Raw genomic sequence first — 14,009 nt, 5'->3', positions numbered from 1 at the left:
TTCGTTGCACTGTCCCTTAACGTGTTCCTGCAACTTGTCGAGCACGGCCTCTACTGTCAGAGTTGTCGTAGGAGGCACTTGAAGTGTGTGCTCGAGAGTACGTTGTGTCTCTAAGGACAAGCACATATGAAGCTGTATCATTTGTTTCGGCTGTGATAAGCTTGACAAGTCAACCATTGTTGCGTAGTCTTGCCAACGTCGACGCCGTTCCCGAAACATCTGATAAGAAGCGTCAGACATCAGAGAGGGAGGCGTCTGTACAGCAGCCTTTTGAGGTGTTGTTGATCCGATTCTGGGAAATGAGGTACCAGTACCTCTAGTCGCATCAACATTAGTAGTAGCAGACGAATCTTGTACGGTAGATCGTTGCGGGGAGGCTAACAGAGAAATCAAAACTTCAAATCTGGCTTGATCTTCCTTTCTTCTAAGGTCATCCTCACGTCTACGTATGTCTTCGAGTTCTCTGCGTGTTTGTTCCTCTTTGTGGCGTCGTCTTTCAGACTCTTTGTACCGAATTTTTTCCTCGTCTCTCCTTGCAATATCGTCCTGGCGTCGAGAAGTTTCCATCCACTTTATCAGTTGACGGAGATCTGTGGATGCATGCATCGCAGGAGAGCTGGCTCGCGACGAGCTAGGAGATTCTGTGGGTGACTCGGCGTTGTCACTGTGGGGAGCGTGGGGCGTAAGCGTGGGGCGTAAGCGTGGGTGGGGAGAGGTCTCCCACACTAAAACTCATAACCCCATCGTCCAGGGTATCATTTTGATCCCTGTGAGACATGCCGACAGCTTCTGTACTCTACCTGTGCAAAAGACCGGGTCAGCCCCTCGTAATCTATGCACAGAATTACAGAAGTCTGAAGTAAGTCACAAGAAAATAGAAGGTGAATGCGTGTGTGTGTGTGTGCTTGGCGGGAGGGGAGAGATTTGGCGCGCTGCCAGACGTAGGAGCGGGTGGGCAGCAGCAACAGCTGGTTCCTCAGTCACCCTCAGACCAGAGACGGGAGAGCACGTACTGTCGGGCCGCTCCATTAGTCATCTGACCCCAACTTGCACAGACAATTATGATTAAAATACACAACACAGCACTTCACAAAACACTTCACTTCACAACACAGCACTGTACACAGCATAGCACTTCACAACACTGTAAGTCTAGAGGCTTGTAGTGGTCTTGCCGTGGATGAAGCTTAAGAGGAGACGCCATTAACAGAGTCCGGGCAGAAAGGCTTGGTCCACTGTATCTCACTGAGAAATAATCACTGCGCCATCTGACGTATGTCACGAATACCCACAAAATGTTCTATACTACTGAGGGTATACACAAACATTTGTTGTCTTAAAAGTAGGTTCTATTCTCGTACGGGAGATATATATATATACAGTAGGACGCAGAAGCTCGCGTTCACACCACGACGACTCTGTCTTCCCTCTCCACATCTATCTATGTATTACTGCGCGCTGGGATGTACAGATGCCAGCATTCACAAGCTGAATACATAAAGTATAAATATGATAATTTATATACATAACATGGTGCACAATAAATGGAATATTACATAGAATTAATACATGTTCTGTAATACTTTACTATACATAATTAATGGAGTAATATAAGAGTAATATAATAATATACAGCTGAAGGTACTACTTTGTGTCCATATATATCATTCAATGCCGAGCTGACTTGAAGACTTCTTATGTGTCACCAGTGCCCAAGTCAACCCGCCCATAATCCTTAAATCAGCTACGACCCATTACAATCACCCCAATACCCAGTTTAATCTGTGAAAGTTTTGTGTTTGACTGCTTATGCTGATATTGCAGGAGTCGTAGATCCTCAGCAATTTGGTAATATAAAAACTTCCTCCACCACTCACTGTCTTGTCAGCTTTCTCGACTACATATACCGCCATCTGAAGAAACGAAAACATCTGTAGCTGTCGACTTCATTGACTTCACTAAGGCATTGGACCTAGTCGACCACAATTTAATCATCAACAAAGCTATCGACCTCGGGTTTCAAAGAAGTATTATACCGTGGCTTACAGACTTCCTCAGTAACCGACGCCAAGCTATATGCTTCCGAGGGGCTGTCTCCACCTTTCAGTCACTCACCTGTGGTGTCCCCCAAGGCACCAAAATGGGACCACTATGCTTCCTTATGCTTATCAATGATGCCTTAAGAGAAACCCCTGCTCGCTGGAAATATGTCGACGACTCCACCATTGGGACCAGCGTCAACAATTCTGCTCCCGACTATGCCGCCCTTCAGGATTTATTGAACAGTTTCCAAAACTAGGCCACCAACAACCACGTTACCATCAACCATACAAAGACCATGGTTATGCACATCAACCTCTCCTCTGAAGTTGTTCGACCCCCCCCCCCCATTACTTTAGGTCCCAACACACTCCAGGTTGTATATTTCACTAAGCTCCTTAGTGTCACCATAGACAACAAACTAAATTGGAAACTACACGTCAGTGAAGTTGCCAAATCCTCCAGTTCCGTCTCCACCTCCTCCGCCGACTCAGGTCCCTCTGAGTTCCTGTCCCCGAGCTCCTCAGTGTTTACTCAACATTCATACTTCCCAAGCTCACCTATGCCTTCCCTACCTGGTCTTCCTCCCTGAATGCCACACAACGTAAACACCTAGAAAAAGTGCAAAAGAGGGCATCCAAGATTATTCTCTCCCCTTCCTACTCCACATATCAAGAAGCGCTCAACACACTGACCCTCTCGGCTCTCACTGACCATCACCACGACCTCAACTGCAAATTTGGTGAGAAGCTTCTACACCATCCTCGACACCGGCTCCTACTACCACCCGAGATCCCTCGCCCGAGAATTGCTGTTCCACACCACAACCGCATCCAGCCCTTACGAGCACGAACTGATCGCTATAAGAACAGCCCAATCCCAACCATTGTAAAAATTATCAATTACTTGTAATCAACCAGTGTATTCACTCCCATTCAATCTTATTTTTTGCACTATCACTATGTTGAAATGCCCTGTAGTTTGAGCTTCTCCCTCACCTAGTTATTATATATCATATTTTTATCACTTATGTTACTTGCATATTATTTGTAAATCAAGAGACCCATTCCCCAATTATGTAACTGTATATTTTCAGCCTTCCGGCTGTCATGCTCTTTCAATAAACCGTTAATTATTATTATTATTATTATTATTATACACACACACTTTCACACTTTTTAAACTAGAGAGGTGAAGTTTGGCATGAAAATTTGCATGCGCCCCAGAAGTAACAAGAGGGTAGAATTTTGGGATATTGGCTCCCAGTGGTAGGCCCCCCTCCCTCATAAAAAGGATTTAGTTTTCTGTTCCTTGAGGTGCATGACCGCGGTTGCGTTTTTTATGATAGAGAGCTGAAATATTATTTGCCTCACTAAAGCCCCGAGGATGCTCACGAACATTGAAATTAGGGGAGGCCCCATTGTCTAAATTAGGAGGCACTAAATACAAAACACTATACCATCTTTCGTCTTGGGCAGCAGACTACAGTAAAACACGGACATTGATTTTATAAGTACTTTTAATATGATTATCGTGTTAAAATTAATGTTTGAATATTATCAAGAAATAAAAAAATACTGAAAAATTATCTGGAAAAAAAAACACATTAAATCAGTAATGTAAACAGGATGAGATAACCGCCTATGGTGATAACAAATATATGACAAACTATGGATCGTATTCCAGAGTTTCGAATAGATAACAAGGAAGAACTGTCTCGAATCGGGACAGTTCTTTCTCCTTATATATTTGTACTGTCACTGTCTTGAATCTCACCACCACAGTTTTCAACACAGAGCTGAATTTTTTTTATTATTATTATTTTATGTATGTGCGCTTAATTTTGGCCATGGAGAGACTAGGCTACAAGCTGCCCACCCTTTTTAACAGTGTGTGTGTGTGTGATAGAGAACAAAAAATACTTTGAACAGCAGAATCAAATCTTACATAAAATTCTTATCCTGTAAAAACTCGCATAGGTGGACAAGTCCAACCAACAATAATATGCTACTAACAATCACATCAGATCTCAAGTGTTTAGTAAAGTAACCCTGTCGTAACTTTACACAAACAATTCATATATGTAACCATTTGTTTTTGCTAAAGACAGGATATGACGAACCCCGGATAAGGAGGGATGGGGCTTGGTACACATGTCACTTGCCAGTGCTGCTCAGTGTGTGTAACGTTAGTGACTCGCGCAGGAGCACCTCTCACAGATGTACAGGCTTGTAGCACCCTTCACACTCCATATTTATAAAAGTAAGAAAGAAAACTGTGTTGAATTGTTGTCTTTGAGGAAGAGTTACACGCTTCTCATGGACACAATACTTGATAATCAGGAAATAAAAGTAAGTAGTGGGGCAGCTAAATGCAATTTTTCAAAGAATCATGCAAATGGTGATACAAGCACCAAATTTGGCATGGTAATTCTCTAATGGTTACTAGTCAAGTCTGCCTGATTAGCCATTTGAAAATCTAAGATAGCGGTCATTTTTCAAGATGACCGCCATATTGACCTTCAAAAGTTGATTTTTCTTATAGAAATTGATGTAGTTGGTCAATCTGAGTGATCTTGGTGTCGATATGTATGTTTTCAAGCATGCCCAGATGATTTTTTATACTTTTAAGTCCATTGTAACATTTTATCCACATAAAATAACACTTTTAGTAAAAAAATATAACAAAAAAGAACTTACTAAAAAAAAAGTACTCACTATTAGCACTGGTTCCTGTGGCTTCTCCTGACAGTACATCTTTGTGCATTCAGTGCTGTTCATATATGCAGCTGCAAAGTGCTGTGCAGGAAAGTCCAGAGCGAAAGCATTTGCATCTTTGGTTGCAATCTTTCTTACAGGAACATGTGGTCAGCTCCTAACAGAATGTCGCAATCGGGGGAAGAGTCGTCCAACGTCTCTGCCATGCCTCTTCCTTCTGCGTCCATCCATCCCCAATTGACAGAACGGCTGGTCGGACATTGGTGAATGCCTCTGGAAGCTCAGGAACTTTCTTGACCATCGTATCTGCATTCCGTCTGAGTGGCTGACGCTCCTCACCAGCCTGCTCAGGGCTTGGATGTTGGAAGATGGACACATTGGTCCCATGGAAGGACGTTTTGGCCGTAGTCGCAGTGGGGTTGTGGTCAATGCTGTCCACTGCTGAAGTCGTGAACAACTGCTTCCTCAAGATTGGTGGACACACCACTCCATCTTCCACGTACTGGCACACAAGTGCTTCTCCTAGCTGGGCTGATAATTGTAGAAATCTGTCATATGAAATGATGACCCCATTTTCATGCAGCATGTCGATGAGCTGCCTCTGTCTTGTCTTAGCAAACACAGACATGCCGACGTAGATAGCAAAAGGTGTCTCATGGATCCATGGAGTGTCTGTGGATTTGTGTTCCTACCTTGTAGTTGGCAAAGCAGTTGTACTGTAAGAGCTGTGACATAGCAAGGTCAGACTTCGATGCGCCATGCTGGAGTTGGGATTTGATATCTGCTCCATGTTCGATCATGCATATAAATTGAAGCAGTGATGGTGGAAGAGCCTGTTCAATGCAAACTTCATGAAATGTACTGCTGAAGTGTGACTTGTGCTGAAGCATGTCCCGTCGTATCATCCCAGCAGCCTTGGCCAAATGGATCGCGTCACCGTATTTGCTTGCTTGTGCCAGGATTGAGCCAACATTCTTCTCAAAGACCAGTAGGATATCTCTTCTTTGGTGATGAGCTTGCAGCTGGGCATGTGAAAAAGCAGCTGGTCCTTCAGTCGAGTAGCATGAAAATCAGGCGATCCAACACCCAGCTGCTCAAGTCTCTGTCTGCATAGTGTGACCAGATCAGCAAGTCTGAAAAGGGGTGGTTCAGTACCTTCACTAGAAACTTTCATCTGAGTGATGTAATTGACCAGTTCAGAGAAAGCAGTTGGGTATGCGTCCTTGTTCGGATGAAGCTCTTGTGCTTCTTCTTGCTCATGCGCATTTCGGTGTGTTCTTTCTCGGTTGTACAGGTCTGCCAGGCAGCGAGGGTGATACTTCAGTTCTTGTGCCACAACATCTCCTGCACTTAGTTTGGCAAGGAGTTTTCCATCGCCAAGTGTCTTCGCACAATCATTCAATCTCTTATTAAGTTTCATTGTCATTGCATGTCTTATGTCATCTCCCGAAGCTTCTTCCTCACATGAGTGTGTGTGTGTGTGTGCTCAGGAGAATGTGCTAAGGCATTATGTGGCTAATTATTTTTTTGTTACAGATCTGTGTGCCAAACTTCTTTGCTGAATAAAGCCTCTTAGGAGGAGGTCTATCTCTACTTACCCTGATGCACTTCACTATTCATCATATATTTTACACAGAGCAAATGTAAATATCAAATTCTTCCAAAACTGGATGCGTAATGAAATAAATATTTCACAAACTAATTTTCATAGAGTTTTCACTGGCCCTATATTTATACATCATATAATGTATAAACTCGTATTAAAAGGAAAATTTCATACACCATGCGGGAATGGTGGAATATCCATTAAAAAAATTTATAAAAAATTCCACAAAACTATTAGGATAATTTCACTTAAGCTTCGACATAAACATCACAATTCAAGTCTAAATTACATACAGAAAAATATGAAAAATTCTTCAAAAAATAAAGATTATTTCGTTTTAGTGTTCCCCTTAATATCAAGTCATGTGTGACAATATGAAAGGTGTTTATCCTGAATAACTTATGATGTATGCCGGCAGGTTGTGTGACATGCAGGAGAGTTGTGTTGCTTCTACCGTGTGTGGTACTGCTCGTCCTACTGGCTGTCTCTCTCCACCTCAATCTTCTGCCTTCGTCTTTCACTCTTCTTGTCACTCGGCATCATGACACAACTTGCAGTGACGTAAGTACTGTACCTGTTCGATTAGTATGTGCCTGTGCTGTTGAGTGGGTATATATACTGTGTGTGTGTTCAAGGAAGCTTCTTCGGAAAAAATGTTGAATGATGGATAATAAGAAGTTATTTCTATTTCATTTCCACGTTTCAAATTATCATAATTTTCTGTTAAAGGTCCCACCGTCAGCCCACAACGCACTGGACTTCAGGTCCGCTGACTCTCAGCCTCAGTTCTTAATCGAGGAGCCAGACTTCTGCCGAAAGCGTCCTAACCTGACCATTGTGGCGTACGTCCACTCCTCCATCAGTTCCGTGATGAAGAGAATGGAAACCCGAACTACGTGGGCGTCTGTGGGTGTTCATGACGAGGGTGTGAAGATGGGCGTTGTGTTTATGGTGGGTCAAGCCAAAAACAGTTATGAAAGCAAAATAATCAGAGACGAGAGCAGACGATTCGGCGACATCGTGCAGGTGGGTAACGTGTTTAGCTGCGTCTGGATGGTAGTTGAATTGTCTGTCTGTAAATAAAGTAAGCAGATGACCTGAGAAGTAATTACTTAATTCCCTGGTTCTTTATCGTAGGTTCCACACATACTTAGGGCATGAGGTCAAACGACAAAATCACAAAAACATAAACGTTTAATATATCAGAATTATGTAGGTTTACACTCTGTAGACTGTATCTCCACTGAACGCCCACTAATTTTATTATAATACTTTTTGTGTAGTTAGTTTATGGGATCTTCGTCAAATTGTGAAATAAAGCAAGTAGATGATTAATTTATTCCTTGGCTAAGGAGACAGCTCTATAGTCCACACGATAAGTATTTTCCCAGTTTTCTAAGCTCTGATCATGTGGTAACAATCACCTAAAAGGCTCTTATTATGTGTTTTCTTTTTTGTTCAGGGAAACTACACGGACGCATACCACCTGCTGAGCCACAAGGCGTTAGCGTCGCTACAGTGGGTGTTGAAACATTGTCCACACGTCCCCTGGACTCTCCACGCTGATGACGACATCCTTATCGACACTTTCTTCCTCAATAAATTTCTCAAACACAACGCCACCACAGACAGTTTCATCTGTTACAACTGGAAAAGTTCAAAAATCAGACGGGATGGTCGATGGTGCGTGCGGTCTGAGGAATTTCCCGATCTCAACTACCCTTCCTACTGTGCTGGAGGGGCGTGGGTTATTGCTACACATCTTGGGTCACGTCTTCTCCACGCTGCAAAGACCGCCCGGTTCCTCTGGGTCGACGATGTTTATATTACCGGTGTCTTAGCCCAACCCGCCGGTGTCGGACGCTCTATGAAACATAACAAATACTTCAGATTAGAGGGCATCGACGAGGAGGAGTTAGGGGACAAAATATTTTGGTTTGAACCCAACAAACCTAGAATGACGTGGTGGTTGAAACTCCTTACCCATTACAAGCATTTCTTCACTGTGTTTCCTTCGTAACTCAGTTCTGTCGGGAAAATCCAGGTCCTACAAATCAATGCATGCCTTATTACAGGGATTTAACAGATGGAATTTGTTTTAAATCACATAGAATAAACCAAAATATGAAATAATGTTGTTCATGAAACATGGATTTATTATTGGCCAGAGGAAATCCCTGAGGAATAGAAATCCTGATTTAGTCATGCTACACAAGAACATGGATCAATCATTGCCTGTCTGGAATGACCCACAAAATACTATTACTCCTAATTATCCTAAATACACAAAACCCAAAAGATGGAACTACTAACCTGCCGAGTGGCAGGCAACAACAAGAAACCGAGAAAATCACTCATGACCCGTCAGGCAGGCGGGTGCTCCGCATTTTTTCATAACTCTTTCTAGGTTCAGGAGTCATGAGTGCATTTCTCCACCAATATCCGTAACATGCTTAACAAATATGTTCAGAATACTCCCGTACTTTAAAGTGCTACAGCATCAAACAATTCTTGAAGAGGATCTCCTACGTCCCACGTGTGCAATCAATCGTACGGTCGTTGACCTCACACCTGGACTTGGCTAGTTGAACCACATTTCTCCACCAACACCCGTAACATGCTTCACACATATATTCAGAATACACCCATACTTTAAAGTGCTACAGCATCAAACAATTCTTGAAGAGGAACTCTTACGTCCCACATGTGCAATCAACCATAGGGTCGTTGACCTCACACCAGGCCTTGGCTAACGGAACCACATACACCCAGTACTGGAGAGATGATTGTCTCTACGTAACCACTAGAACTTCAAGTCCCAGAGTGTGACCCTTCATTCACTCAGTCTGCACTCCCCGACAACATAATAGAGAGGATTACTCATAAATGCAATGCCTGCCTCGCCTCTGGATACTTCCCTAAGATGTTCAAAATCGCCGTTATCCGCCTCATACCAAAAGCAGGGAAGCCTTCAAACAAAGTCGAAGACTTTCGACCAATATCGCTGCTAGGGGTACCTGCCAAAATCCTTGACAAAATAGTAAGCAAGCGGTTGCGGATGTATTTAGAGGACGAAGACGTGCACAATCCCCGCCAGTTCGGTTTCCGCCAGTCCCGAGGCACATCCACCGCCATAGCCCAGGCCTACGAGCAGATCGCCAACGCCATGACTGGCCGCCTACAGTGAAACGTAGTACTGAGAGACGCCAGCAAGGCGTTTGACAAAGTTTGGCACGCGGGGCTGCAGTATAAGATCATACAACTGGGGCTTCCCAAAAACCTGACACGCCTGCTGTGCAACTTCATTACGAACCGCAGAGGCAAAATCAAGATGCAAGAACATTGTGGAGAAGAATTTTTACTCTCGAGCGGCGTGCCTCAGGGCTCTTCTCTGTCACCAACCATTTACACACTCTACACGGCTGACCTGCCACCCCCAATAGCCGGCAGCGAGTACGTCATGTATGCCGACGATGTAACACAGATCGTCACCTGCCCAGGAAGGTCCACGGCAAGGATGGCGCGACTCACTACTCGGGCATTAGAGAATATCTCGGAGTATGAAAATAAATGGAAAATAAAAACAAACAAAACGAAATTCAAGGTCATACCCATAGCCAAATTCAAGCCAGCGCCATTGATGATCGACGACAAAGAGATTGAGTACTCTAAACAAGGCAGGTTGCTCGGCCTCATCATCTCTCGGACGGGCATCATTTCCCACGTGAAGGACAGTCTAAATAAAGCCAAAGACGCTGCAGTCAAATTTAATCGTTTTAAACTGATGCCTGAAAAGATACAAGTCCACCTGTACAATACGCTGGTAAGGCCTGTGTTGGAGTACCCATCTATACCACTCGTCACACTCGGGAAGACCAGACTACAACAACTACAGAGCTTCCAAAACAAGTGTTTGAAGTCAGCCAGTGGCCAAGCGTCACCCTACCAGGAGACAGTGGAAACCATCCACCTGAGAAATAAAACAGAGGCCCTCAATGTCAGGTTCCATCGCCTAGGGAAGAAGGTTAGGGACAAGCTCCTGGACGACCCTCACAGCCCAGACCACCTATGTGGGGAAGACATCAACGGAAGGCGACCCCACGCCTGGTGGCCAAGAAGTCTGCCCGCATTACAACAACTCAACCCGCGATCAATCTACAGTATGTCCGCCACAGTGATCCACCTTAGATTAAAACTTAGATGATATAAGTTCACATTTAACAAGTGACAATCTAGTAAGTCCACAACGTAGAACAGTATAAAATTTTAATAAACATGTAATTGTAAAATCAAACTAGTCATTGTCTACCAAAGTAACCATTGTGCAACTTCATCCTAAATCCTAGGTTAGCTTAGTTAGGCAACAAACTCTGTAATATGTAAAACAAGGGGTGTCGTTCCCCTCTGTTTAAATCATTAAACTTCTTTTCCCCCACGACTATATGTTGTGACTTCTCCATCCCTCATGTCTGGCTGTGCCTTGAGCCCCAGCATGCCTTCCACCCTTTCCCCACCTTAACCTAAAAAAAAAAAAAAAAAAAATCTGCCTCCTCATGGGTACAGGGTGCTATGTCAGTCTTGTCAATAGGTACGAATGATACAACATTATCATATGCTGTGCTAATGAGTATTTTGTCATCTGCCTCAACCTGTCACAAATTATGACAGGAATTTCATTAACTTTGCTAGTTTCCTGGAAGTGTGGCATTAGTCAGTAACCGCTTACACACTCCATATGCCGTGTTTTTTTTTAATTGTACTTTGTTTCAGACTCTTCTCTGGGTATGTGTCCCATATAACATCAACAGTTTCTACCCTGGCTTTGATATATGAGACAATTACTTCAGTAGTGTTCCAGATCGACACAATCAACTTACTAACATTATTTATCTTTGTTTTACCTCTAACCCCTCACACTATTCATACTCAATTTCCGCCCCCTTAGGGTCTTCTGATCATAATCTTATTTCTATTAAATCAAACTGGGCACGACCACCTCCCCGACCCCCTTCTGGTAATCCTTGAGATAATTTTTCTCCGGCTTTCCCTGGGATGAATGTTGCTTTTCCACTCAGGACGCCTCGGTTTGTGCTGACAGCTTTGCTGGGGTTATACTCGGTGGTAAGGGTGCATTTGCCCATCTTCTACCAAAACTTTCACTTTACAATAATGGTTTGAACGATCCTGTTCTCTTGTATGTAAGGAGAGAGATAGGGTGTATCAAGTTACGAAACTATCTCCTCCTGTTACCCACTCCTCTTTCATTACTTCTAGGAATCGTTTTAAGGTTATTCTTCGTAGGGCCAAGCGGAATTTTATCAAGAGAAAGACCGCTAACCTGACTATAACACTTCTTCTAGTAAATACTTCTAGTCCTTAACCAAAAACATCTGTGATAACTTCCACACTCCCTCTTTTCCTCCTCCTTCCCGACCTGATAACTCTAAAGGCCAACTCTCCCCCTGATAAAGCCAATCTCTTTGGAACCTTATTCTCCTCTAACTCCACCTTAGACGATTCCAAACTCCACCCCTCCTACTCCTACTCCTCTGACTGAACCTATGCACTTTCCTATACCCTCCCACATCGGTACTGGGTTGGCGGGGGGAAGGGGCGATAATAATAATAATAATAATAATAATAATAATAATAATAATAATAATAATAATAATAATAATAATAATAATAATAATAATAATAATAATAATAATAATAATAATAATAATAATAATAATAATAATAATAATAATAATAATAATAATAATAATAATAAATAAACAAAAACGAAAAGAAAAAAAGATCAAGAGTGAGAAACGATATATGTATGTTGTGCTGTCAAAGTAAGAGAAACAATTGGGACCCACCCTACAAGTGTGTGTAAATGAGGCAGAATGTCAGCTCAGCAACCTGGGACTTGGTCAAAATTTTCGTGATGACGTATGGCAGCAGGGTCTACACCTAGACAGCACATTATGCTTCCAATATCTTCCCAGGCGGTAGTACCTCCCTGTTTGATAGCTGTGTTATCCAATTTGGATGTAAGACGCATGGACCAGACGGAAATTATGGCTCCCGTGCCTGCTTCCCTCTTTAGCCTTTGCCTCAAAACCCAAACTTTTCCTTATTCTTGGAAGCATGCCTCGGTTCAGCCCTCTAACTATCGCCCCATTGCCCTAACTTCATCCCTCTTTAAGATTTTAGAAACCCTCTTAACTCCCATTTTCTCCGTCACCTTGAACGCCTTTCTCTTTTGTCGCATCACCACTATGGTTTTCGCCAGGCGAGATATACTGGTGATCTGCTCTCCTATTGCACCCATCTTTGGTCATCCTCTCTTACGAATTATGGGGAAACTCTCGTTGTGGCCCTCGACATCTCCAAAACATTTGACAGGGTATGGCACAAGTCTTTGCTTTCTAAACTTTCCTCTTTTGGTTTCTCTTCCCCACTTTGTTCTCTAATTTCTAGTTTCCTTGAGAACCGATCCATGGCAGTTGTTGTCGAGAGATCAAACTCTCGCTCTTTCTCTACCAATAGTGGTATTCCACAGGGTTCTGTTTTTTCACCTACTCTCTTCCTTCTTTTTATCAATGATTTACTTCACACGCCGACTGATTCTATCCATTCTTATGCTGATGATTCTATTCTTCCCTCTTCTTCACATTTTTCCCTTCCACCTAACTCTCAAACTAGATCTGTTTCTAGAGCTGATATCGTTTCGTCTATTAATGCGGATCTGTGCAGTATATCCAAATGGGATGGTATAAACTTGGTTAAATTCAATTTTAATACAGTATTTACTAATTACACTTTCCAAAATAGATCTCCCATCAATCATATTTCAGGACGCATGTGTTGGTCACAAAAAAAAAAATATATATATATATATATATATACATACATATATATATATATATATATATATATATATATATATATATATATATATATATATATATATATATATATATATATATATTAGTTCTTGATTTGATAAGTGGCAGGGCTGAAGTAAACACTTTGTTGGTTTTGCTTTATTGTAGAAAAATATAGTTTCACAGGTACTGAGTTCAGTTGAGAGTATATTGTACCTTCTCTGATTAGGGGAATGTCTTAGTACACGTGTATAAGAGAACACTAAAGTGAGACGCTCACTGGGTAACAGGTGATATGATAGTCTCTCTCTCTCTCACCAAGGAGAGGGAGTTGTCCGGCGTTACTTACAGGATGCGCGTCAGGTTGTTGTTGAAATGTGTTGACCAAGCTTGACCTCGCCTGCTCCCCAGAGGAAATATCAACTCACCAATTGATTCAGACTCATGGATGAATGACTTGGTGAATATATGGATAATATACATTTGGGTAAATATTTATATAATACAAATTGTGCCGTTACATGCAATCATACTGTCAAATTCTTAAATAGATATGCTAGGCCTCAACATTTCTTCTAATATGTCATGGAAGCCACACATCCACAACATTGCTAAAGCTGCCTCCCTAAAGCTGGGAATGCTGTACAGATGTCGTAGCTACTTCACTCCTGAGCAGTTGCTTCAAGTTTATAAGGGATTCATTCGTCCTAACTTGGAGTACTGCTCTCATATCTGGGATGGCTCTTCTGTCCAAGTGTTAGATAGGGTGGA

The 14,009-nt window shown here is 42.4% G+C and overlaps 1 protein-coding gene across 1 annotated transcript; it reads left to right on the top strand.

Moving 5' to 3' along the window:
* Positions 1-4,218: 4,218 nt before the first annotated feature.
* On the top strand, positions 4,219-9,330 carry LOC121853883 (beta-1,3-galactosyltransferase 5-like). Its single transcript, XM_042348262.1, has 4 exons — positions 4,219-4,302; positions 6,782-6,924; positions 7,093-7,389; positions 7,826-9,330. The coding sequence occupies exons 1-4, from the start codon at positions 4,260-4,262 to the stop codon at positions 8,381-8,383; spliced, it is 1,041 nt and encodes a 346-aa protein (XP_042204196.1). The 5' UTR covers positions 4,219-4,259; the 3' UTR covers positions 8,384-9,330.
* The last annotated feature ends 4,679 nt before the right edge of the window (positions 9,331-14,009 follow it).

The sequence above is a fragment of the Homarus americanus genome, unplaced genomic scaffold (assembly GCF_018991925.1).
Source record: "Homarus americanus isolate GMGI-L3 unplaced genomic scaffold, GMGI_Hamer_2.0 scaffold18703, whole genome shotgun sequence".
Classification (NCBI taxonomy): domain Eukaryota; kingdom Metazoa; phylum Arthropoda; class Malacostraca; order Decapoda; family Nephropidae; genus Homarus; species Homarus americanus.
The sequence above is the reverse complement of the archived record's forward strand: the minus strand, read 5'-3'. Positions and strand labels throughout refer to the sequence as shown.

Excerpts from the sequence above, each read along its gene's own strand:
- LOC121853883 (XM_042348262.1), top strand. The coding sequence starts at position 4,260 with ATGTACAGGCTTGTAGCACCCTTCACACTCCATATTTATAAAA. Across the intron at positions 4,303-6,781 it reads CACACTCCATATTTATAAAA|GTTGTGTGACATGCAGGAGA; the intron begins GTAAGAAAGAAA and ends GTATGCCGGCAG. Across the intron at positions 6,925-7,092 it reads ATGACACAACTTGCAGTGAC|GTCCCACCGTCAGCCCACAA; the intron begins GTAAGTACTGTA and ends TTTCTGTTAAAG.